This window comes from Rattus norvegicus, chromosome 1 (assembly GCF_021556685.1).
Source record: "Rattus norvegicus strain SHRSP/BbbUtx chromosome 1, alternate assembly SHRSP_T2T, whole genome shotgun sequence".
Classification (NCBI taxonomy): domain Eukaryota; kingdom Metazoa; phylum Chordata; class Mammalia; order Rodentia; family Muridae; genus Rattus; species Rattus norvegicus.
In genome coordinates, this window is record NC_141534.1 from 246,882,581 (window position 1) to 246,905,418 (window position 22,838).

The 22,838-nt window shown below is 41.1% G+C and overlaps 1 protein-coding gene across 8 annotated transcripts in view; it reads left to right on the top strand.

Moving 5' to 3' along the window:
* Pcgf5 (polycomb group ring finger 5) overlaps nt 1–22,838 on the top strand; it is a 117,325-nt gene that overhangs the window by 66,583 nt on the left and 27,904 nt on the right. For all 8 annotated transcript variants that reach the window (XR_015639976.1, NM_001440243.1, XM_087589441.1 and 5 more), the window contains 5 exon segments: nt 889–1,166; nt 17,924–18,020; nt 18,980–19,035; nt 19,136–19,195; nt 21,931–22,079. Coding sequence is in view for 7 of the 8 variants with exons in the window: in NM_001440243.1 (NP_001427172.1) it covers nt 1,055–1,166; nt 17,924–18,020; nt 18,980–19,035; nt 19,136–19,195; nt 21,931–22,079 (474 nt within the window). In the remaining variant the exon portion in view is untranslated.

The following is a 22,838-nucleotide window of genomic DNA, read 5'->3' on the forward strand; positions in this document are numbered from 1 at the left end:
GAGGCAGGAGGATCAAAAATTGAAGGTCATCCCATCTAAATCAGGAGTCCTGTGCCAGCCTGGGCTATATGCAACCCAGCCTTGGAAACCAAGGATGAATGGATGGATGAATGAATGAATGTTAAATTTAAAAAAAAAAGACGTAACTTGGGAGAGGTAAGCATTAACAGATAGGGATTTTTGGAGAGTCTCAGGGACAAGCAAGATGCAGTTATCAAGAGGAAGGCATGTTGGATGGACGATGGGGGCTGGCAGAGTCCATGGTGGGAGAGGACTGATGTGCCTGAAGGAAAGGTTAGAGTCAGTTTGGAATTGAAACCAGTTAGGAATGTGGTTTACATCTCACAGGACAGGCTAAAAAACTTACATACCTTTTCTGTTTGCAAAGAGGAAGCACCGACTTTAATTTTTTTTTTTTGAGAATTACTAAATGTAATGGGTAGAATAAACCTGATAGCAGGTCATAAGCTGCCCTGCATGGAGGGCATCCATTTGAGGAGAGGACATGCTCTGAGGTTGATCTGACTGTTGACTAGGTGGAGAGTACACAGTGGAAATAGAGCCACTCTGGTGGGGGCTCAATGACTTCAGTTGTGAGTCTGTCGCTTGTGTGACAGAGATGCCTGGTAGAAAGGCAAGCGGGTAGTAAAGCCCAGTACTGCTGAGGAACGCTATTAGCTGGACTCAGTAGCTTTGGGTGCCGTGAGTTGCTGTGATAACTGAAGCTTCAGAACTGGATGAATCTATTACTCTGAATTAAATCATAATAGATTAACAGGTTGATTGTACAGTAAAGGTTGTGTCCTGATCACCAAATTTCAACCCTGAACATGATATTAAATACAGTATAAAACAGTTGACGCCTTCTCTCTGTGATTTTGGGAACAGGTATGAAAAAGCAGGACAGCCCAGAGGAGTGATGCTCAGTGACCTGCACTCAGGCTGGATGCTCATGCCTCAGGACACCCACAAGAACATCGAGTTAGCTCCTGGGACAAGCTTGTTATCCCCTTAGTGCCCCTCTGCTTGAACTGCTAAAGCCAGCTGACCACGAATGGCTACCCAAAGGAAACACTTGGTGAAAGATTTCAACCCGTACATCACCTGCTACATCTGTAAAGGATATCTGATCAAGCCCACCACGGTGACAGAATGCCTCCATACATGTACGTATTTCTGTGTCATCTGCTTTCTACTGAAACCAAAATTTACCTCTGTGGTTGTTCCTTTAAAACTGGTATGCCCTGTTGTCTGGATTTTTAAGTTTTAGAAAGTAGTCTCAGTTATTTTCAAGTTAATTTTCAGTATATTTGTCACTGGGGTGTTAATAGCATGAAAATTTTCTATCAGTTGAATCCTAATACATGTTGACTTTTAAAACCAGATTGTAAAACGTTCTAAAAAAGGCTTTAGTTGGTTATGAATTTACAAAAAGTGAAGTATTTCAGGTTTTTAACATTTTCAAAACTGACCCCAAAGGAGTTGGATCGTGTGTATGATTGCTTCCCTTACCAATCACACTACTGTCAGCTTGCCGTGAGGATCTGGTAGGAACGCATTGTCCACAGACCTACTTCCTGGAGGGCTCCTGTACCCAGCATCTGCCTTTTGAGGGGTGGCTTGATAATTCTTGAAGCAAGCTCAAATTTGAGAATGTTGTAATATTGCCACAGCTGAGGGATTTCTAGGATTTCACTGTCTCTTGCCTTACAGAGGGAAAGATGTTTTTGTAACCACTTGTATGAGTGTATACACTTTCTGTGCTTTCTGTTACTATAATTTTATTTTCTTATTCAGTTAAACTTAATCCCATTTTAATGTCTGTCACATGTTCTAAACTAGATGCTATGTGTACTGAAGTTGTTTTAACTTTTCAGTAATGGTGAAGCAGCTTACAGTGGTTATAGGGGAAAGAGTATTTGGATTATCCTGATTTTATATGTGTGAAAAGTGAGTTTCCCTAACTCTGTCTCACAGCTGCTGAGTGGTGGGCCTGAATTCAGATTCAAAACCTGTTCAGCTTCTCGTGTCACAGCAATGCCTTCTTTCAAAGCGTCCGTTGAGTCCTCTCCCCTGCTAAGTGGATAGACTCCATACCCACAAATGAATGAGCCAGATAAAATCACTAGAAAATTAAATGGCAAACTCTGTGCTATGTATAGTCTAGTCACAGTTTCAAACACAGAACTGGGAACTATTTGAACATATTGAGACCTGATGGGTCTTGTGGTCAGGTCTGGTTACATATACTGTGGAAAAGCTGTCTAGTGGTATTGACGGGTACTCCTCTGGGATGTTAACTGACTCTCGCTGTTCAATTAGCAGTTAACTATGAAATGTCTTCTATAGTTAATTTGTCCTTGCCTTGTATTTAACTTGAACAATTAATAATTAACTGTCATTGAAAACATGTATTGAATACCTACTGTGTGTCAAGATGATATAAGAGCTCTCAAAATACTACATTCTAGGAAGGGAAACAAATATATTCAATGTTTCTTGGTGATGAATGTCATGAAAAGGAACAGATTGTAGGCAGGTACAGGGTCACTTCATATGATGTCATAACAGCCTCTTGATGCTGTTTTAACAGAAACCTTAAGTGATTGAGCTCGGTAGGAATACAGGAAGAACCTTTAGACAGAATAGCAACTAAGTCCAGAGACTTTGACCCTGGAATGCACTTGGCAGGATCTAAGAACCACATCAGTTAGAAGGTTGTCCTACCCATAAGTCTGGTACGCATGCACATACATGCCACCTGTAAGACTTAGGCTTCAGAAGTGGTGTGATTTGGGATGGAGGTAAGAAGAGTGATTGGACTGTCTATCTTCTGGTAGAAAAGCCATTAAGGAGTGCATGCTGGAGTGAGATGTCAAACATTTTCTCTTGATTCCTATTGTCCCTGCACACACCTATGTATGGTGCACAGCCAGTTTTGTTTCACTGATCCTAATATTTATGCATTTTTATATTTGGATCTCTCCAGCAGAAATGGCAAATTATGAGAGATAAGATAAAAACCACAAATATCCCAATTTCTCTCTACTACAAGTTTTATTCCTGAAAGAAATTTTGAAATAAAACTCCAAATTATCTCTTTTTTTTTTTTTTTTTAAGAAAACCAAAAGATGGGGCTGGGGATTTAGCTCAGTGGTAGAGCGCTTACCTAGGAAGCGCAAGGCCCTGGGTTCGGTCCCCAGCTCCGAAAAAAAGAACCAAAAAAAAAAAAAAAAAAAAAAAGAAAACCAAAAGATTCTAGAGATAGTCATTACTGGTTATAAGCAAAAATTATTTTTGTTCATGTTCCTGAAATTTCCAAGAAATTTTAGCTACTTGAAATAGCACTTCTATCATTGATTTTTAACATTGAAGAATACCCTGTGTCTTGGTTAGGGTTTTATTGCTGTGAACAGACACCACGACAAAGGCACATGGCCAAGGACAACATTTAATTTGGGCTGGCTTACAGGTTTAGAGGTCCATTATCATCAAGGTAGGAGCGTGGCAGTGACCAGACAGGCATGGCGCTGAGAGTTCTACATCTTCATCTGAAGACTGCTAGTGGAAGACTGGCTTCCAGGTAGCTAGGATTTGAGTCTTAAAAGTCTGTACCCACCGTGACACACCTAATCCAACAGGGCCACACCTCCAAATAGTGCCACTCCCTGGGCTAAACATATTCAAACCACTGCTACTGTGCTTTATGAAGAAGTACCATTTTCCATAGGAAGATTGACTTAGATTTTCTTTTGTCTTTCTTTGATTGAAAATTTATTATGATAATAATATTTATTATAATAAGTAATCTGATTATTTCTCCAAACCCTCCTACTCCCCTCACCTACCAACCTAACTTCATGCTCTCTTTTCATCTGTTTAAAAAAATAAACAACAAGACTACGCGTGGTGGTGCACACCTTTAATTCCAGCACTCGGGAGGCAGAGGCAGGTGGAGCTTTGCTAGCTCGATGCCAGCCTGGTCTACAAAGCAAGTCCAGGACAGCCAGGGCTCTGTTATATAGAGAAACCATGTCTCAAAAACCCAAAACAAAAAATAAACAACAAAAGACCAAGAATCTCCCGCAGCTTGGTGTCTGAGATCTGAGGATTCTATAGCACATAGAATGAGGGTTATTAACTCGTGGAGTTTTGGATTTCTGTGTCCTGTATATGTTTATTGAGCCTTTAAGGAAAATAATCCTATTTGCAAATCCATGTTTGTTTTGATAACATAAATAGTACCATAAAGCAGCAGCACTGGACTGCATGGGCTATGTGGTCACATTTGGGGTCTGTGAGAAAGATTGACATTGTGGTACCTTGTGGTTTTAGATGTTGACTTAACCTTATATGAAGAGTTTATATGAAGTTTTATCTGACTAAAATACCTGCACAGAAATAGTGTGGAATGATTTGTGAGTAAAGAATGAGTAAGCACTTGTTCTTGCTGTGGGAACTTAGACTTCTGTCCCATTGTTCAGTCAAGTGGAAAAATATATTAGTGAAGTTATGCTAGTGAGCAAAATCAGACATGGAATCTGCCCCCACTTAGCTGGCCAAGTTGGTAAAGGATGAGAGAGTAAAAACTGATAAGTGTGGCGAAGAAAGTGGACATGATAGAGTCACAAGTGTGGGGCAGGATGTGAGAGCAGAGTGGAGTTAGAGAATTTCTTACAACTTTCTTTTTTTTTTTTTTTTTTTTTTTTTTTTTTTGAGCTGGGGACTGAACCCAGGGCCTTGTGGTTCCTAGGCAAGCGCTCTACCACTGAGCTAAATCCCCAACCCCCCCTTTTTTTTTTACAACTTTCTTTCTTTCTTTCTTTTTTTTTTTTTTTTTTTTTTGAGAATTTCTGAGAGTCCTGAAGCCTTAGGTCTTTCCAGGTTGGGCCAGATACCCTTGGGCTGGCTGCAACATGGATGTGGACATTTGACATGGACAAAGTTACCTCAGCTGTCTCTCAAGTTACTATTAGAGTATATCTTACTCCCCCTTCCTCATCTTCACTTTTTAATATTTTTAGTTGAAATAGAATTCCATCATTTCCACATTTCCTCCTTAAAGCCCCTGCCAGGTACCCTCCCTCCAACCCTTCCATGTCCCGCCACTCTCCATCTTTTCTTTGATTATTATTACGTACATATGCGCACAGATGTATATGCAAATAAATAAATACAACCTGCTGAATCTGCTTTTGTTATTTGTGTGTATGTGGTCTCAGGGATGACCACTTTGCATTGGGCAACCAATAAGGAGGATCATCTCTGGGGAGGCTAGTTATCCCAGCAGTCATTTCTTGCTATAGTTCTTTGTCTAGTGGTGGGAACCCTTTGAAATATTCTTCCCTCCACTTTGATATGCTCATTGGTACTATATTTTTCCAGTCATTTCTAGGAGAGACTGTTTCACAGTAGACTTCCTGGTGTTCTGTCTTTTCACAGTCTTTCCAGCCCACTTCTCCAGTATTTCCCAAACCACATATGCGGGAGTTGGGATAGCTGTATATCCCCATAATGCACTGCTGGGTGCATTGTGTCCATTTGTAGCTTTCTGTGATAGTTTCCATTTGCTGTAAAGACAGGCTTCTTGTGAGCTGATAGCTACAGTTATCTGTGGGTCTAAGGATAAGATTTAGAATGTAGTAAGGAATTTCACTGGTCTAGTAAAATGGCTGTAGTTGATTCTTTTTCAGTGGCCATGAACTCACTATTCCCAGGAAGCTGGGTAGGTGTTGAGTACCATGCACCTACCCGGCCATTGTGTGGGCTTTTGGTCCAGTTAGACAGCTGTTGGTTGGTTCTCTTTCCTCTCCACAAAACTGTGCCGAAGTCCCAGTCAGTCTAGTTCCACCCTCTGCTACAGTCTCACTGAGGTCTTCCTCCTCACCAGACCCAGTGCAGTACATTCTTAACCAGCATCAGGGTGGCTGTAGTGAAAGACATAATGTGTTTTGTCATTGTCACTTTTCATCCTGACACCCCCCCAAAAAAGTCTCAAAGGTGTGCTGCTGACTCCAGGATAAACTAAAGCTGCTTAACTGTGGCTCGTTCGCCCTGCTCCTCCTCCTGCCTCACACATGGGGAGACACTTGGTTCCGGTATTACTCTCCTTGGCATGAACTTCTCATGCTCTGTTCTCTGTCAGCAGTTATTGATTCTTTAATACTCGTTCCCTCTAAGTTCTGTCCAATACATGCCCCTCTCCTACACAGATGTAGGTTAAGTGTCACCTAATATCTGGTGTGTGAGAAAAGCGCAAACGCACGACTAATTGATTACCATGTTTTTCCTTTCAGTAGTTCAAATGCAGTGCTAGCTAACTTGAAAGACATGCACAGTGTTGTCAGGCATTATGAATTAGTTTTTAAAAAACTGTCTCCTAGAACCACCATCTATGAGTATTTAAGAAAGAGATGGAGTCTAAAGTAGGGACTGGTGTTGGATGGCCGAGACCAGAGGCTGTCCTTTGTCTCATAACAGGTCCTCAAAAGTGTGCAGGAGTTGTCACACACCTATGATTGTATATGTTGTTGACTTAACAGGCTTTCACTCAAGTCAGGGACAAAGGAGCTTCATTCCAAAAGCTCAGATGTATAAATCCAATGTCATGCATGGATTCTTAGCCCTTTTTACATCAAGATTCCTGTAAGAATCTTCTAGTTCTTCCTTCAGAAAAAAAACTGTGTTCATAGTCATGAAATTTTATGAATGAGACTTTTTTCTACTCTTTCAGAAATTATGGCAGTAATCTCTTAGAACAAGACATATATAAAGAAGACAGGTTCGCTGATATAGTTGATGTTATGATGAAGAACTTGGTGATTTTGTCTCACAACATTAAGAATTGAGGAGTGGCTTTTAATCATGAAGGCAGATTTTAATTGCTAATTTATTGGGTTTTGTTTTAAAGAGAGTTATTTTCAATTATACATATGTGTTTGTGGGTTTGTGCATGAGAGTACAGGTACCCACAGAGGGTGTCAAATCCCATGGAGCTGGAGTTACAGATGGTTGTGAGCTGCCCAGTGTGGGAGGCAGAACCAGAAGGTCCTCTAACTGTGTAAGAGCAGTGTGCACTCGTAAATGCCGAGCCATCTCTTCAGCTCCTGTTTATTATTTTTGAACAAATATCATAACCATATGGCTAGTTAAGGAGTAGGGGCTGATATTTAATGCTAAAATCTTATGGCCCATACTCTTGCTATTCAAAGTGCAGTCTCCAGGCTAGCTGCATCCATGAGCAACAGTGTCACCTGGGAACTCATTAGCAGTGCAAATTCTTGGGCTTCACTGTAGACCTGCAGGATCAGAACTCTGGGGATAAGGGTAGAAGTCTGTATTAACAAGCCCTCTAGGTGATTCTGTGTTATACTAGAGTCTGACAAGCACCACTCTAGACCAGACCTTTGTCATCCTAGCTTCCCTTAAATTAGACAGCTTGCAGTTTAATCATACTGTGATTAAAGTAAATGCTAATAAAAGATTGAAATTGTAGCTCTTGTTTATTGACTGTCATGGGGAGTTTGAGCTTTCTTTTCATTCATTGTCTTATCGAATCTAACCAAGACCCCTTGTAGCTGGGCAATATTATTTGATCACTCAACAAATGTTTATTGTCACTCATATGTGCCAGGAATTATTCTTACCACGGGAAACAGAAACAGACATGATACACCCAGCCCATGACCTCCTAGAACTTACACTCTGATAGGTAGAAAAGAATGAAGTTTCAGATTGTGTATGTAACAAATGCTGTGGAGAAAATGAAGCAGGAAAAAAAATAGCCTTTCTGAGTAGTTGCTATTCAGCAGAGACCAAAGGATAGGAAGACACAGGCTACAGAAAGGCTTGAGGGAAATGTATTTCAGATCCTCGTTCCAAATTCTTCTCACAGATGGAGGACTGAGAAATACTAAAAATTACCCAGTGAGTACCAGAGCAGGGTGGCCCGTTCTGCCATCCAGCTCAGGCACATCTGCAAATGCAGTGAGACATTTCCCTAACGCTCTTCTTTCGTCATCCACTTAACCTTTATTTTTAATATTTCTTTAAGTAACATTAATTACATGTGAGAGAAAAGACTGGTTTCATAAAGTATTAGGTACTCAATAAGGATACAAATCTACTATTAGTTCTGAATTGAATAGCTATTCTGATGAAAAAGACATTACTTTTGATGCAATTTCTGATGTTTTCTTTCTAAGGTGTATAATTTTGGAGTAAAAATCTTGTTAGAAAAACAAAATGTCCAGATTAAAACTTCCTTACCATAGGTATACATGCAATGCCATAGGCTGCAGTGGAAATGAAGTCACCACCATACTGATGTTAAAGCTTCAGACAGTGCTTTGGCCCACATTAATAAGAGTGATTGCAATGTTCATTTTGATGAACATTGAAATAAGACTAGTTGCTGATTTCAGACTGTCTAGGTATTAGCTGTTTAATGTTAAAGACAGATTATGTTAATTAACCTTTTGGATTTTTCTTTAATTTGGGAGCTGTGTGATGGTGAAAAATAAACCAGTAAACACACATCACCATAGGAGACACAGAAAGATAAACTAGGCATAACAAATGTAAAAACTGAAATTATCTTGTATATTGATGTCTGATAAATAGGGACCAGAATGAATTAGAACCAGTACCAGTATTGAACTGAGGTCAGAGCACATAACAGAAAACCATTAATGCTAGAGATAATGGTAAATAAAGAGTATTAATTAAGAACCCAGCATACAGGTTGAACGTAAACTGAAGAGCTACAGTCTAATATTGTAGAAAATATTTCTTTTGGATTTTTTGAAGAATCTTAACAATTGCTGATGCTTTATACATACTGATTTCGACAGACTATTATATAAAAAAAAAGTTGAGTAATCAAAACTTTCTTCAATTGAGAAAACAGTTCCAGTCGGGATAGGTGTGTTTTTAGTGTTGCTGGTAAGCTCAGAGTTTCTTCACTTGCTGTGTAGGCTTCTTTCTGACTTGACCACCGTGATACAGTTGTAGGCCTAGAATCTGGGCTCCCTTTAGTATCCTAACCCTCATGGCTTCCTTTTGTCTGCACATAATTACTGAGTCTGTTGTTGTTTAGATTCTCGCCCAGATACTTGGGCTGTAGTAGGCAGTAGACTATGCAATAAGTTAAGTAATAAGTGTCTATTAGAAGGTTGTCATTATCTGCTGTAGATAAAGGGAAGGTCAGACTGAGTTCTAGGCAGAGGACATACCAAGATCAAAGACTTGAAGGTGTGAGTGTGGCTGGGCAGCATTGAGTGGATGGAAGTCCAGAGATGAGGTGGGGTGGCTGTGGGCTACAGGTTTTGCACAATTAAGGATTTGGGTGGGTTGTAATTAAAAGAGTCCCCTGAACTATTGTAAGGACTCTAGAAATGTCAGGATCTTACTACAGTATTTCTGGAAAGAGATGGTGGTGCTGGTAAAATGTTGGATTCAGGATTCATTTGAAGGTAGACCCACACTTGCTAATGAATTGAAGACTGTCAGCATATAGAGCACACATAAACAGTGAAGACTGTCCACATATAGAGCACACATAAACAGTGAAGACTGTCCGCATATAGAGCACACATAAACAGTGAAGACTGTCCACATATAGAGCACACATAAACAGTGAAGACTGTCCGCATATAGAGCACACATAAACAGTGAAGACTGTCCGCATATAGAGCACACATAAACAGTGAAGCCACGAAGGAAGTGAGTGTGGATGGAGGATAGAATACCAAAGGGCACTCAGTAGCTTTAACCCAGGAGAAAGTAAAGAGGAGCCAAGGGATAGGGGGACTCTGGGAGTTAAGATCAGGGTTGGCTGAGCTTCATGTGTTTGCTAAGTTGGGAAGAACAGATTTAGCTGTTAAGATCCTTTTAAGAGCAGTTTAAATGGATGGAAGGAGATAAAATGTAAGTATATTTGGGAAGACAGCAAGCTTTTACTTTTGTAGTTTGACTATGAATGATATATTTAACTCTTGTAATACTAGAAATTGAACCTGAGGCCTCAGAAAAGCTATGCACGAAATCTACCATTGAGATACATCCAAGCCATGTGAAAGATAAATTTTGAGAGGGGAAGGGGGATATTAGTACCAATTTCCAGGTTATTGGCAAAGGAGAACAAAGCAATGGAGCAATAGCTGGCAAGGGATATAGAGTCCACAGAAGTTCATTACAGTAAGGAGGTGCCATGCCTGTGTGCTGCCTGGAATCTTTAGTAGGGATTTATATATCCTGAAACAAGTGTCAGGTAAGTCATCAGTGCATAGGACTGAAATTACAGACCTAGGTCCATGAACGTTTTGAGAGCAGGTTAGAGCACAGAGTGGAGGTGCTAGTGGAGGAGGACAAGTTCTGTTTGATGCCATTATTTTCTTTCTTCAGTGAGGAGAAAGTGAGGTACTCCGTGAGGAGTGAGAAGGGGGAACATGTGATGGGGTTGTGGAAGAGACCCCAAGCAGCACAGTAGATTTCGGGCCTTGAGTATGGCTGACTGGCAGATGAAAACCCCACTTTGAGGTTCATGCTCATAATCGATGGTGAGATCCGTCAGCATGGTTTTATGTTTTTCTTCACGATGCCCAGCCATAACCTTGTAGGATCAGAGTATATAGGGTCTGAATATAATCAAGATTCTGTTTTAGTTGAGCTAGTGTAACCAGAGAGGGCATTTTTTGTCAGCCTTTTATTATAATAAAATACTTAAGGAAGGCAACTTAGAAAGGGGAGTTATTTAGCTTACAACTTGAGAGGTTCAAGGTTAAAATCCAGGACCTATCTAGTGTGGCCTCTGGTGATTCTGCAGATACCATCACAGTGGCCTAACCACTTACAGAAGCAAAAAGTCAGACCTCAAATTAGAAAGCAGAGGCTCCAAGCTGGCTTTTGTTTATCAACTATCTTTAGGAGTTAGAGAAAGGACTGAGGGGGCTGAAGGAGTTTACAGCCCCATAGGAAGAACAACAGTATCAACCATCCAGATACCCCAGAGCTCCCAGGGACTAAATCACCAGCCAAAGAGTCCACATGGAGGGACCTGTGTCTCTAGCTGCATATGTAGCAGAGGGTGGCCTTGTCTGTCATAATGAAAGGAGAGAGGCCCTAGTGCCAGGGCAGGGAGGTGGGAGTGTTTGGGTGGGAGGAGGAGCACCCTCATAGAAGTAGGGGAAAGAGGAATGGGTAGAGGGGTTGCAGAGGGGGAAATTGGGAAAGGGGATAACAGTTGAAATGTAAATACATAAAATATCCAATAAAAGAAACTCCTAATGAGTAGAGCCACCTTCCCTTTCAAAGGCATTGCCTCCAGCCATGCAGAGACCTCGCTCTAGGCTCCACCTTTAAAGGATGCACTACCTCCTGCATTGTAGCACAAGGGACCAAGCCTCTGACATACAGATCCTTAGGGAGCAGAGCTCACCCAAGCCATAGGAAGGAGGCACAGGAGGTGGCATGAGAGCACGTGTATCTGTAAGGACACTTTTGATTGGTGAGAAAAGTGGTGACACTGCCACATCTACTGAACTTTACCTGACTCTTCCCACTTGCATCCACTCACTGTTGGTGCCACCTACGGAAGTGTCACCTTTGCTGCCTTCCTCAGCCTAGAAGGGGCTCCTTCCTACTCCATGCATAAAGCTGAGTCTCTGCCCTGAGCTGTTCAAAACCTCTCCCGTGATGCCTGCTCCTTTGTTCAGACAACTGCCTAGGAAGCAGGAAAGACTAGAATGCTATTCTCATGTACACCATAAAATTGTTATCACTGTAGGGTTTGAGGAGGGCAGATGCAACAACACGGATAAAACAGGAAGCAAATTGTAGCTGCTGGGGAATTTTTAATTCTGTGTTATTTATGCATGTAGGAATATGTGTTACAAGAAGCAGGAAAGATACCTCTTCTGCATATAATTATAGTCTACTTACAACCTGTTCACAGATAAAGTCCTCAATACAAAAACTATGAAAAATGTTGCCCACAGTAACTTACAGGATTAAGATTCTAGTTCGGTGGTGGAAGACTTGACTTCTAGCACTGCAAAACATAAAGAAATAAAAAGGTTGGCTCAAAGCCAGACATGGTTGTATAGGTTTAAGCCCACACTGGGAGTGTAGAGGTAGAGACCAACCCAGGACAGTCAGAACTACAGAGGAGATGGATTCTGTTTATGTTTGGCTGGTTTTTCTTTTGTTTTGTTTTTGTTCTTTTTAAAGAATGGCACATTTAATGATACCCTCAAAAAAGAAGGGGAAAGTGTTTTTAAGTTGGCAGAAAAGACCAGTACACCTAGCTGTTTCTTTTTTTTTTTTTCCCTTTGGAGCTGGGGACCGAACCCAGGGCCTTGTGCTTGCTAGGCAAGTGCTCTACCACTGAGCTAAATCCCCAACCCCACCTAGCTGTTTCTAATGTCAGCCCTTGGGCAGTTTAATAGATAGAGTGTTACTACTGGATGGTAATGTTAAAGATATGAGATAAAATCTGATTATAATTATTATTTTATGGGCAGTAATGTCAAAATTAATGCTCAGAAAGAGAAATCTGAATTACCTTGTGCTATCAAAGCTGGGAAGCTTGGGCTCTGATAGGTAAGAGATGTGGGTAGGCTGTACATCCAAGATAGGCCAACAAATTGCCTTGTACCTGTTGTGTAGATAACCCTCAAACCATGAAAATAAGGAAATGGGGTAGCTCTTGGATAGTTCAGCCGTGAGATCAGTGTGTAATAGTTTATCAAAGCAGTTTTTTTCTTTAGAATGATTGGAAAGAGACTGCGCTGACTGAGCCCAAGAGGTGATACTGAATGTACTGAACATGAAGTTTAGGAAAAGGTGTCTGTGTCTAGTGTTAGTTGATCTTGGACAAGAACCTATCCCACCCAACTTTGCCTCACAAAAAAGAAGTGTCCTACATGAGAAGATAGTGTTCATGGAGGTGAATCAATGTGTCTTAAACATCACGTCTGAATTTACAACGTAGAGATGGTTTATAAGGTATTAACCACAAAATGATGGACATTCCAACTCTAGTGGCATGCTTACCTGCTATGGTTGTTTCAAACCAGTCACAGTCTGATAGTATTCAATACTTTATGTTAATTACATTGATTCTGACAGTTTGCTTATCCAGGAATCTAATTTATAGAAAGAACTCACATTTAAGTTACCAGACACTATCAACTAGTAATTACATTTGGTCTCTGTAAAAACCAACTAAGGCGGATATCTTTTTAAAACTCCCTTCTACACAGGTAGAAATAAATAATTTGTCTAGTGACTGGAGTGTGTGAGATTCAGCTGTGGCAGTGTGGCAAGGCTGTCTGGAGTAACCTTGCTGCACTGCTTTGGCTTCTCTACTTTGCACCTAACTCACGTGCTATTCGACTATATCTTGTCCTGTGACCGTGATTTCTCCTCAGGGATAACAAAGTGCTTATGGTTACAGTTTAGCAGAGAGCTGAATCCTAGAGTGGGGCAATCTAGCAGATTCTAACACTGGAAGGTGTTTGTGGCCAGCTTCTGCCCACCATTCCTCATCTTGGATAGTGTTTTCCAGTTACCTTCTGGCTACCCTGGTGAGGGGGCTTTGCAGAGTTAGAGTCTTAGGGCGATTGAATTAGTCCAGAAGGGAACCTGCAGATACGTTCTTTAAAAACTGGTCCAGTTTGTGCTGCCCATCTCAATTTAGAAAAAACTGTATATGATACCATAATAGCCATCACCCTGTAAATTTTTATATTTGACCTAAAGAATTCAGCTAGTAATTTTTTCATTTTAATTATGTTTCTGGTGAGCTCATGATAAATTAAGGATACAAAGTCTTACCTTTTGAACATTATTCAGAGGTCAGTTGAATTAGCCAGGAGAACCGATGAACATTCACAGAGCTTGGAATGAAATCTTTACGGTTCCTTAGTGTGCTCTATTGCTGGTTTAGACTTCAGTTTGTAAACTAACCCTCGCAGGTAGTGTCCTGGTGATGAAGTTTTTCACCACCAGAAGCCATGTCTCACGTCTTTCCCTTGTCACTGAACTGCACGCCTGAAATCCCTCAAGCTCTGATTTGCATTGTAGAAACATGGTGCTTGTTTAACACCTTAGAAGATCCAACTGGAGGTATATTTCCTAGAGTTTTGTTTCTTAAAGAACAAATAAGCTACTTGAAAGGCCATTTTATTTATGTTGTATGCTAAGAGTACTTAGTACAAGTTATTAATTAAGCCCACAAGTTGACAAGTACAACTCCCAAAAATAGTGAATAAGGTAGTCTCAGTCTATATTTTATAGATCTAGGGGGTGGTAAATTAGCAGCAAGAGGTATATCATACAGTCATGCATTGAATTTGCAATAAACTCTGGACTCACGTCCTGCCCTTCACCATGTACTGTCTTTATGGCAGATAGTCTTCAGGTATGAGGTCGAATACTGACTACCCAATTTATAGAATTGTGGTGAAAATCAAATTATTAATGTATCTGATTCAGTGATTCTCAGCCTGTGGGTTACAACTCCTTTGGCCAATTTCTGTGTCTAAAAATATTTACATTATGATTCATAACAGTAGCAAAATGACAGCTATGAAGTAGCAACCAAAGTAATTTTCTGGTTGGGAGTCACCACAACATGAGGAACTGTATTAAATGACCTCGGCGCTGGGAAGGCTGAGCGCCACTGATGTACTGAATCGCATTGACTAGAACGGCTGGTGTGTGTAATTCCTCCCCTATATTGATCACAATGATGGCCATCTAGCTACCACCAAGCCATAGAGGATTAGTGGGATAAAAATGGGGCATTGTTCTACATCTTAAACTTTTCTTTTTAAAACTTATTTTAGAGTTTTAATTATATTTAATGCTAGTTTTGAGCATTAACCTCTAGAAAGAGACTTTCTAATTCATGTCCTAAAGCCTGCGTTTTGGTTTTAGTGCCACCGTTCATCAAAGCAGCCCCTCAGAAGATGCTCGTTTTCTTTTGCACAAATGAATAAAGTACCATATCTCAGCTGTCCCCGTGGAAAAGAAACTCGCTCCTCGGTGGGAGTTTCAGTCCCTTTAGAGCAGTACTCTTCAGTAGACATGACTGTGATCCACAGCTAGGCATGGTGGCTCTTGCCTGTAGTTTCCAGCTGTTCAGGGGCTGAGGCAGGGGAATGACAAGTTTATAATGTGCCCGAGCCATACAGCAACTTAAGACCACTCTGAGCTACTGAGACTTTTGTCTCAGCCTAAACCTTTAAACAAGGCTGGGGGCACAGTGATGTAATACGTACCTACCATTAGCAAAGCCCCTAACCACTACCCCTGCCAAAGTAGCCCACGTGTGTAATGTAAAAATATCTAGTATGAGGACAGGGCTAGCAAGGCTGATCTGCTCCACGTGCTTAGACTATTGACAGCACTGACTTTGGTGGTTCTAGGGCATCTCGTGCCTTCCTCTGGCCTCTGCAGTGCACAGTTACATGTAGACAGCACATCCATCTGCACAAAATAGTAAACTTAGAATATCTTATGGCCACATTTAAAAGGAACACATTTAGCATTGAACCCAGTATATCTAAAATACCTGTCATTCCAATGTTATAAAAATTATTGGTTATTTTTGTATTAAGTGTTTTAAAATCTAATGTGTATTTACAATTACAGCACAGCACATCTCAAATTAACCACATTTCAGGTGCTCAGAGAAAGCATGTGGCCAGATCTAGACTTTAGAGAGTATTCCTCATCAGCACTCTGAGTGCTGCTGCTGCTCTGTCCATAAGCAACCCAACACACCTGAGTTTTAGAACTCTTAGAACTCTGTGTGCCTGTGGGTGCTCAGCCTGACTTCTCTTTCATCAGCTGGCTACTTTAGATTGGTGTCCCGAGAGGGTAGGGTCTAACCCTTCGTGTCTGGGCTGCCCTGAGGAGGATTTGCTGTGGGCATGCCATGTACCTGTGTTTGGTCAAGGCTGGTAGACAACCATGGATTGCTGAGTTCATGGGGTGAATCATGAGGATCAGAGCTCCAGGTATTGATATTAACTGATATTACTGATATTAACAGTATCAGGCTTTGTCAAAACCCTTTACTCCTGTTTCTTCCCCCACCCCACCCCCCCTCTCTCTTTCTTTAATTTCAGAGTTAGCTAGTGACTCTGGGGAAAGAGCACACACCAAGAATTTTCTAAAGAAATTCTGTCTCTGTTTTCTGCTCAAGTATGGCTTCACAAGGCAGCCTCTCAGATTATTTTGACTTTTGAACAAACATTTGAGAACCCTTTGGGGTGTGGTGCTCACCTGTAATCCCAGATACTTGAGAGATGGAAACAGGAGGATCAAAAATAGTGAATTCAGAGTCAGCCTGGGCTACCTGAGGCCCTATATCAAACAATCTTTAAAATAAACTCTTTAGGGGTCCATATATGATGAAGAATGAAACAGATACTTCTCTAGTTTACATTTGGACTAACTTGTATTATCTTAGTTTTAAACATGCTTTCTGATGTTGTCTTTTCACCTAGATTTCAGGTTTACAGTGAGTAGGTTATGATCCCTAACGTTTGGACTAAAGAGAAATAGTATGGGACTTATATGCCCTCATCAGAGGACACAGAAAGACCTGTTGATTTCAACTTCTTATGAGGCCTACCCTGATCATTGCATCTACACAGCTGCCAGACACCAGGGCTCTGTCTCTACCTTCTTAAGGGGAAGGCAGATAAGGCTATCACTTATCACTGACTAAAATCCACATGCCTTTCCAAGCATGTAACACACTCCTTAAGGATGGGAACTTTGTCACTTACTCCTGCATTGTCAACTCCTAGTGTAATGCCTGCCATTCAGGTCATTGGGTAAATGAACAATTAAAATAAGTGATGTTATTTCCCATATTCACCAAATAATTTTAAAATTAAATGCCTGGCACTGTTCTTGTTGTTGGTCTAGGCAGTGTGTATGATATGCTGAGTTTTCAGACCTAATCTCAGTGGTAGGAATCTTCCTGTTTGCTCTTGACCGTTTAGATGACTCTCCTTCTGTCAGAGTGTGTGGGATATACGGAGAGGGAAGAGAGCAGCTTGGAGTGCAGTTGTAAATGAAGGGAAGCAGGTCTGTATCCAGAGAGATGTGAAAGAACACTCTGGAAAGGGGCTACTGGATAGGGTTGGATTGCAGCTTCATAGTTGAGGTGTTGAGATGTTGTAGAAGACACATTTGGGCAGAGGTAACAGAAACTTAAAAAAAGCTAAAAGGGATTCATGACTGCAGAGGTTAGAATTGTTGCGAGGAAATGTGGGCTGTGTTGCCATATGGCTCTGAACTTCTAGTCTTTATTTAATTACCCTTGTCCATTTCTTGGTCATTTTTCCAGTTCACCTCTTGTGCCTTTGTGCCAACATGACACCATTTCCTATACATTGTCCTTTGTGACACAGTGGCACCTGGGACTACAAACTCAGCATGTTCTTCAATGTCCAGAAATTCTATGGTAGCTGCTGTTTTGTCCCAGGAGCCACCCTGGTGGTATAAGCAACCCAAACGTGGAAAACTCTGAAAGGTTTTGTTTTCCCCAGGCTGTAGATGAAACCTGGGGCCTTACAGCCAATACACTTCATCACTGAGCTACAAGTCTAGCCCCTCAAGCTTATTGAGAACTATTTATATTGCATTCAAATAAATTGTTAGTGAAGGAAATAAAAGCAAAACTAACAAATTTTACTTTTCTCTGTCCTGCTTTTTAAGTAAGAAAGACCCTTTTCTGTGGAAAACACATTTTCCACATATGAGTAGAGTGTATTGTTTATAAGTATATTAATAAAAACAAGTAAATTGGAATTTTCTTTTGATATTGTGGCAGTGGGCTTTGATTTTGGTGGTGTAATCCTAGAAGTTTGTAATTTTAGCCTACTCTGTTATCTCTTCCTAGTCTGTAAGACCTGTATTGTCCAGCACTTTGAAGACAGCAATGATTGTCCAAGGTGTGGCAACCAAGTTCATGAAACAAATCCCTTAGAAATGTTAAGGTAAAGAAATATATTTCATATCTGTCTGACTGTAATCAATTGTGTACATTTGAGAGCTTTATTGTTTATTATGCTCTTTGAACACATTTTAGGTCTTAGGCATTTACAGTTTTTTCAAAGCATTTTATTTCATTTTAAAATCTTTTAATAAAAGTTTTAAATAAGGTTACATAATATTTAGGAAATGTATCTGCAATTAGAATGGCAACTTTCTCTTGGGATTCTCAGAGTGACTTTAGTATTTCCAGATGGAGGTGAACTAGGTTGGATAAGTGTATTATAATAAAATTATCAGTAAAGTAATAGTAGGAAAAATATGTGCTGGGAAGAAGAGATTGACAGGTGATGGGACTGAAGAAGGATGGTGTGGGGTGATTGAGAGGAGATGGGACACTGACTGAGAAGGAGGAAGTCAGTGCTGCATGACAGAGCACACCCAAGGTAACGCTCCATGGCAGGCATCGGCTCTTTACCATTGGTATGGCTTAGTGAGCAATCTGGCCTAAGCGCTGCTCACTCCTGCAACTCTAGGTAACTACTGTGTTCTGCCACCTGTTGGGATGGCCTGCCACTGGAGTGATTGGGGCCACCTCAGGGAGGCAGTGAAGCTCTCCCTAGCTGGTCTACATGGAGCACAGAAATGCAGTGCCCCTTAAGACCTAGGCTAGGTCCAAGCTCATATCATTTGTCCAGCACTCGTTTTGGTGTAAGCAGATTTTCAGGGCAGCCTTTACTCCTGGGATTGGGAAAGTTGGCAGAGGCGGAGAGTGTACACCCCAAGGCTGAGAGCTTTGGGACTATTTCCCTGTCAGTATACCACTGGAGGAAGGCTTCTGTGCTCTGTACATGTGCTCTGTATTGAGGCAACAGTGCTAGTGAATACACCGAGCTCCTCTCTGTGTTTCACAGTATGTATAAGAAATCATGTTTATTGCTTATCCTGCTGCCCACCCCTGCAGGCTAGATAACACGTTGGAGGAGATCATATTTAAGCTGGTGCCTGGACTACGAGAGCGTGAGTTCCCTTTGGATTCTTGTTTTTGGATTCTGTTTTTGTGTTTTGTATTTTCATTAAAGAGTTTATGTTTCTATGGTTTTCTTCTTTTTCAAATTAGAAGAACTTCAGCGTGAGCTGGAATTTTGGAAGAAAAATAAACCTCAAGAAAATGGGCAAGGTAAGTCTGTGTTTCTGACAGCTTCTCTCGTGTTCCTGTTTTTGTTATGTTGGTAGAGTGATGTCTTTCCACACTCACAGTTTTCGTGTGCAAGACTCGTGCAGCCCTACGTGAGGTTTTATCTAAATCTGTGTAGAACTGCATGGCTCCTCTTGAAGGTAATTGGAAAGAGGAAATTGGACTTTGGAGAGAAAACTGAATAGGTAAAAACAGCAATAGTTCAAGAGCAGAAAAAGTCTCGCAGTGTGCACCTCGATTGTGAGAGCATTTCAGTTTTACTTCACTTATAACGGCACTAGGAGGCAGAGGTGAGACATGGCCGAGAGCCAAGTCAGGACCTACTGTGCTCTGACACTCTGAAGGGGACACAGGTGGAATGCCAGTGGTTCCAGCTTAGGTCTTGGATCTGTCAGCAAGGGTCTCGTATGCTCACCAAGATGTTCCCATCACCAGGCCCAGTGTCCAGGTTTTTACTCGGAGACCTGGGTAATAATTAATTATTTCAGCAGGGTCGGGAGGGACAGAGACAGACACAGAGAGGAGGGAGGGGAGAGAGACAGCATGAGTGCACACTGAGTAAAATACTTGCCTCAGTACTTTATGTGATCCTCAGAAGTCACATAAAAAAAATGGCACATGGGCCAGCAACATGCTCAATGAGTAGAAGTATGTGCACAAACTCTGGTCCCTTAGTCTGTCTAGATGACAAAAGAAAACTGATGTCAGAGATTTGTCCTCTGACATCCACATGTATACCCGCACACACAGTTTGTATGTAAGCACTGGGAAGGCAGAGATAGGCCAATCTCTGGGGCTTGCTGGACAGCCATCCAGAGTTAATAGGTAAGTTCCAGGCCACTGAGAAACCCCACCTCAAAAATACAAGGCAGATAGCACATGAGGAAGAACATCCAAGATTGACTCCTGGCCTCCATGGACACATGCACACACATGCACACATTTACACACAATAACAGCAGGGATTTTAGCAAGGTGGACATATTAGTGGCCAGAGAGTGGGCTGTTAATATGTATATTATCCACAAAAGAGGTATCTAGTTATAAAGTAATATCATTTTCCATGTTTTGCACATAGACTTAACAGGATTCTAAAATCAAACCTGTGTATATGTGAACTTAGTCTCCCAGTTCACATATGAGCTTTTATGGGTTATAAAGTCTCATAAAATCAGCACCAGGTAAGATGGCTGAGGAAATGCTGGGTCTCCTTCTCTCCTGTATAGTGGGATAATGGCTTTGATAGTCAGACTTAACTTGTAGAGGGGAGGCTTTCCAAAGATCTAGGCTTGCTTCCTCAAGACAGTGTCTGTGCATGGGTTCTGTGGAAATGAGCCTGGGAAAAGCAGCCATGTTCCCACTTTGTTAGGTACAGTGTAAGGCTTTCACTGTCTTGAACAAACACTAGCCTCTCATTGGTAGGGAACTTTATAAATGTACTTCTTGGCTGGCTGATTTTTCATATTTGGGTTAGGTACATAGATTTCATCTGAAAACAATCCTCAGTCTTACATAATCACATATTTCATTGACTTCCTCATCCTATACTTGCCCTCTTGACCTTTCCCTGTACCCTGACCATAATGATGAGGATGGTAACTCTTTGTATTCTTTACTTTCTCATTTCTGTGTAAAATGCTTGACAAGAAGCAACCAGGAGGGGATGGAAAGGGAAGGAGAAAGGAAGCTGATTACTCTGGCTGACAGTTCAGAGGCGCTGTCCATGACAGGGAAGGCATAGGAGCAAGAGCAGGAGGCTCCTGGTCACATTGAATCCATTGTCACAAAGAAGAGACCAGAAAGTGGAGCTGGGCAATGAAACCTCAAGACCCAGCACTCCCAGTGAACCACTTCCTGCAGCAGGGCTCCCCTCAAGGCTTCAGAATCTCCCAAACAGCACCGCCATTCAAGCACATGAGCCCATCTCCCTCTGATTGTCATTGCTACCCCAGACTAGCACACTGCATGTCTGACACACAGTTCAGGGTGTTCCATAAATGCAGCAATAAATACAGTTGTATGCATGTAACATTGTAAATAAATTTTGTTATATGAAGTATATTCAAATTTTCTTAGTGGAATTTTTAACATGTTAAGTGGCTACAAAGCATGTTTCTAAAATATAACTATTTTTCTGTAGTTGGTTTTATGAATAATTTGAAATTCTGAGAATTTAAAGAGGATACCAACTTGGTTTTAATTTGAACACATCTGTTACTGGATTAGGAAGAAGTTTGTATCCTAGTTGCCTTCTCAAGTGTTAATCACTAATTGCAGTTTTTGTGACCAAATATAGTCGATCTGGAATCTTCCATGTGCATTACAAAAGTGAGAAGATGGCTGTTTCTTTTCCCACTCACATTTCCACCAAACCCACAAGACACTGTAAGAACCAGACACTTAGCTCAATGACACCCACCCCACATTAAAGACCAAGTCCAAAAATATTTTAAAGGATAAAATAGGAAAAAGAAGGTAAAATTCATAAACCAGGATAATGAAATGTCTATATAATCTAGGAATCTTACATTTTTTTTAAGTTTCTGGTGGCCTTTGAAGAATATTGTTGAGTTTGTTGGAGGGTTTCAGAAACTGTGAATATTTTCAGTTAGTCTTCAGAGAAGTTCTGAAGTTCAGGTTGGTTGTTGTTTTGGTGAGTGCCGTGTTGTTGCTTGACTTTAAACTTGGGGTTACACGAGTCTTCTTCAATTACACAGATGAGGTTTCGAAGGTTGACAAATCTAAAGCAGATGAAGAAGGTGATGAAAACCAAGATGATAAGGACTATCACAGAAGTGACCCACAAATCGCTATCTGCCTGGACTGTTTACGAAACCATGGGCAGTCAGGGGACAATGTGGTAAAGGTGAGCGAGCGGAAGTCGTTTCTTTGGCCGTTCTTGTTGATGTGATGCATTCCCTTGCAGTCCATTCTCTAAAATTCAAAATCTGGGAAAGCCAAACCCTTGCTTTTCAGGTACCTTGGTCTCCCACCCCAGCCAGCCCAGGCCAATGCCACCATCTAGTGGCTAATATTTAAAATGCAGCAGCCAAAACCGATTATTCTATTTAAGCAGTGTCTCCGACCTTTTCATGAATTATCTTTAAATTTTCCTTTTAAAAGACTATTTAGTTTTACTTTATATGTGTAGGTGGCTTGCCTGCATGTGTTCCTGCGCATCGTGTGTATGCCCAATGCCAGCAGAAGCCAGCAGAGGGGTGGGAACCTCTGGAGGCACAGATGGTTGTGAGCTGCACTGTGGGTGCTGGGAATTGAACCTGAGTCCCTCTAAAGTGCTGTTACCTCTACCTCCGAGACATCTCTCCAGTCCTAACCCACATAATATTCTACAGTCTTCTACTTTTATTTAAAACTCTGTAAACCTTATGTTGTATCTATTTTATTAATAGAACAGTAGATTTTTAAGTAAAGATTTGTTATCAAGTGCCTATGAGTGGATAAAATCCTTAGGACTTCCATTATTTTCTACATAATCCTCATTCCTCATCCTGTTTCCTGTGTCTAACTAAATACTGCTCTGACTCTCAAGGATCTGAAACCTCACTGCTGTCCCAATGGTTTGTGTTCCTTGGTTTTTGAATATTATCTAGTGTGTCCTGGTATT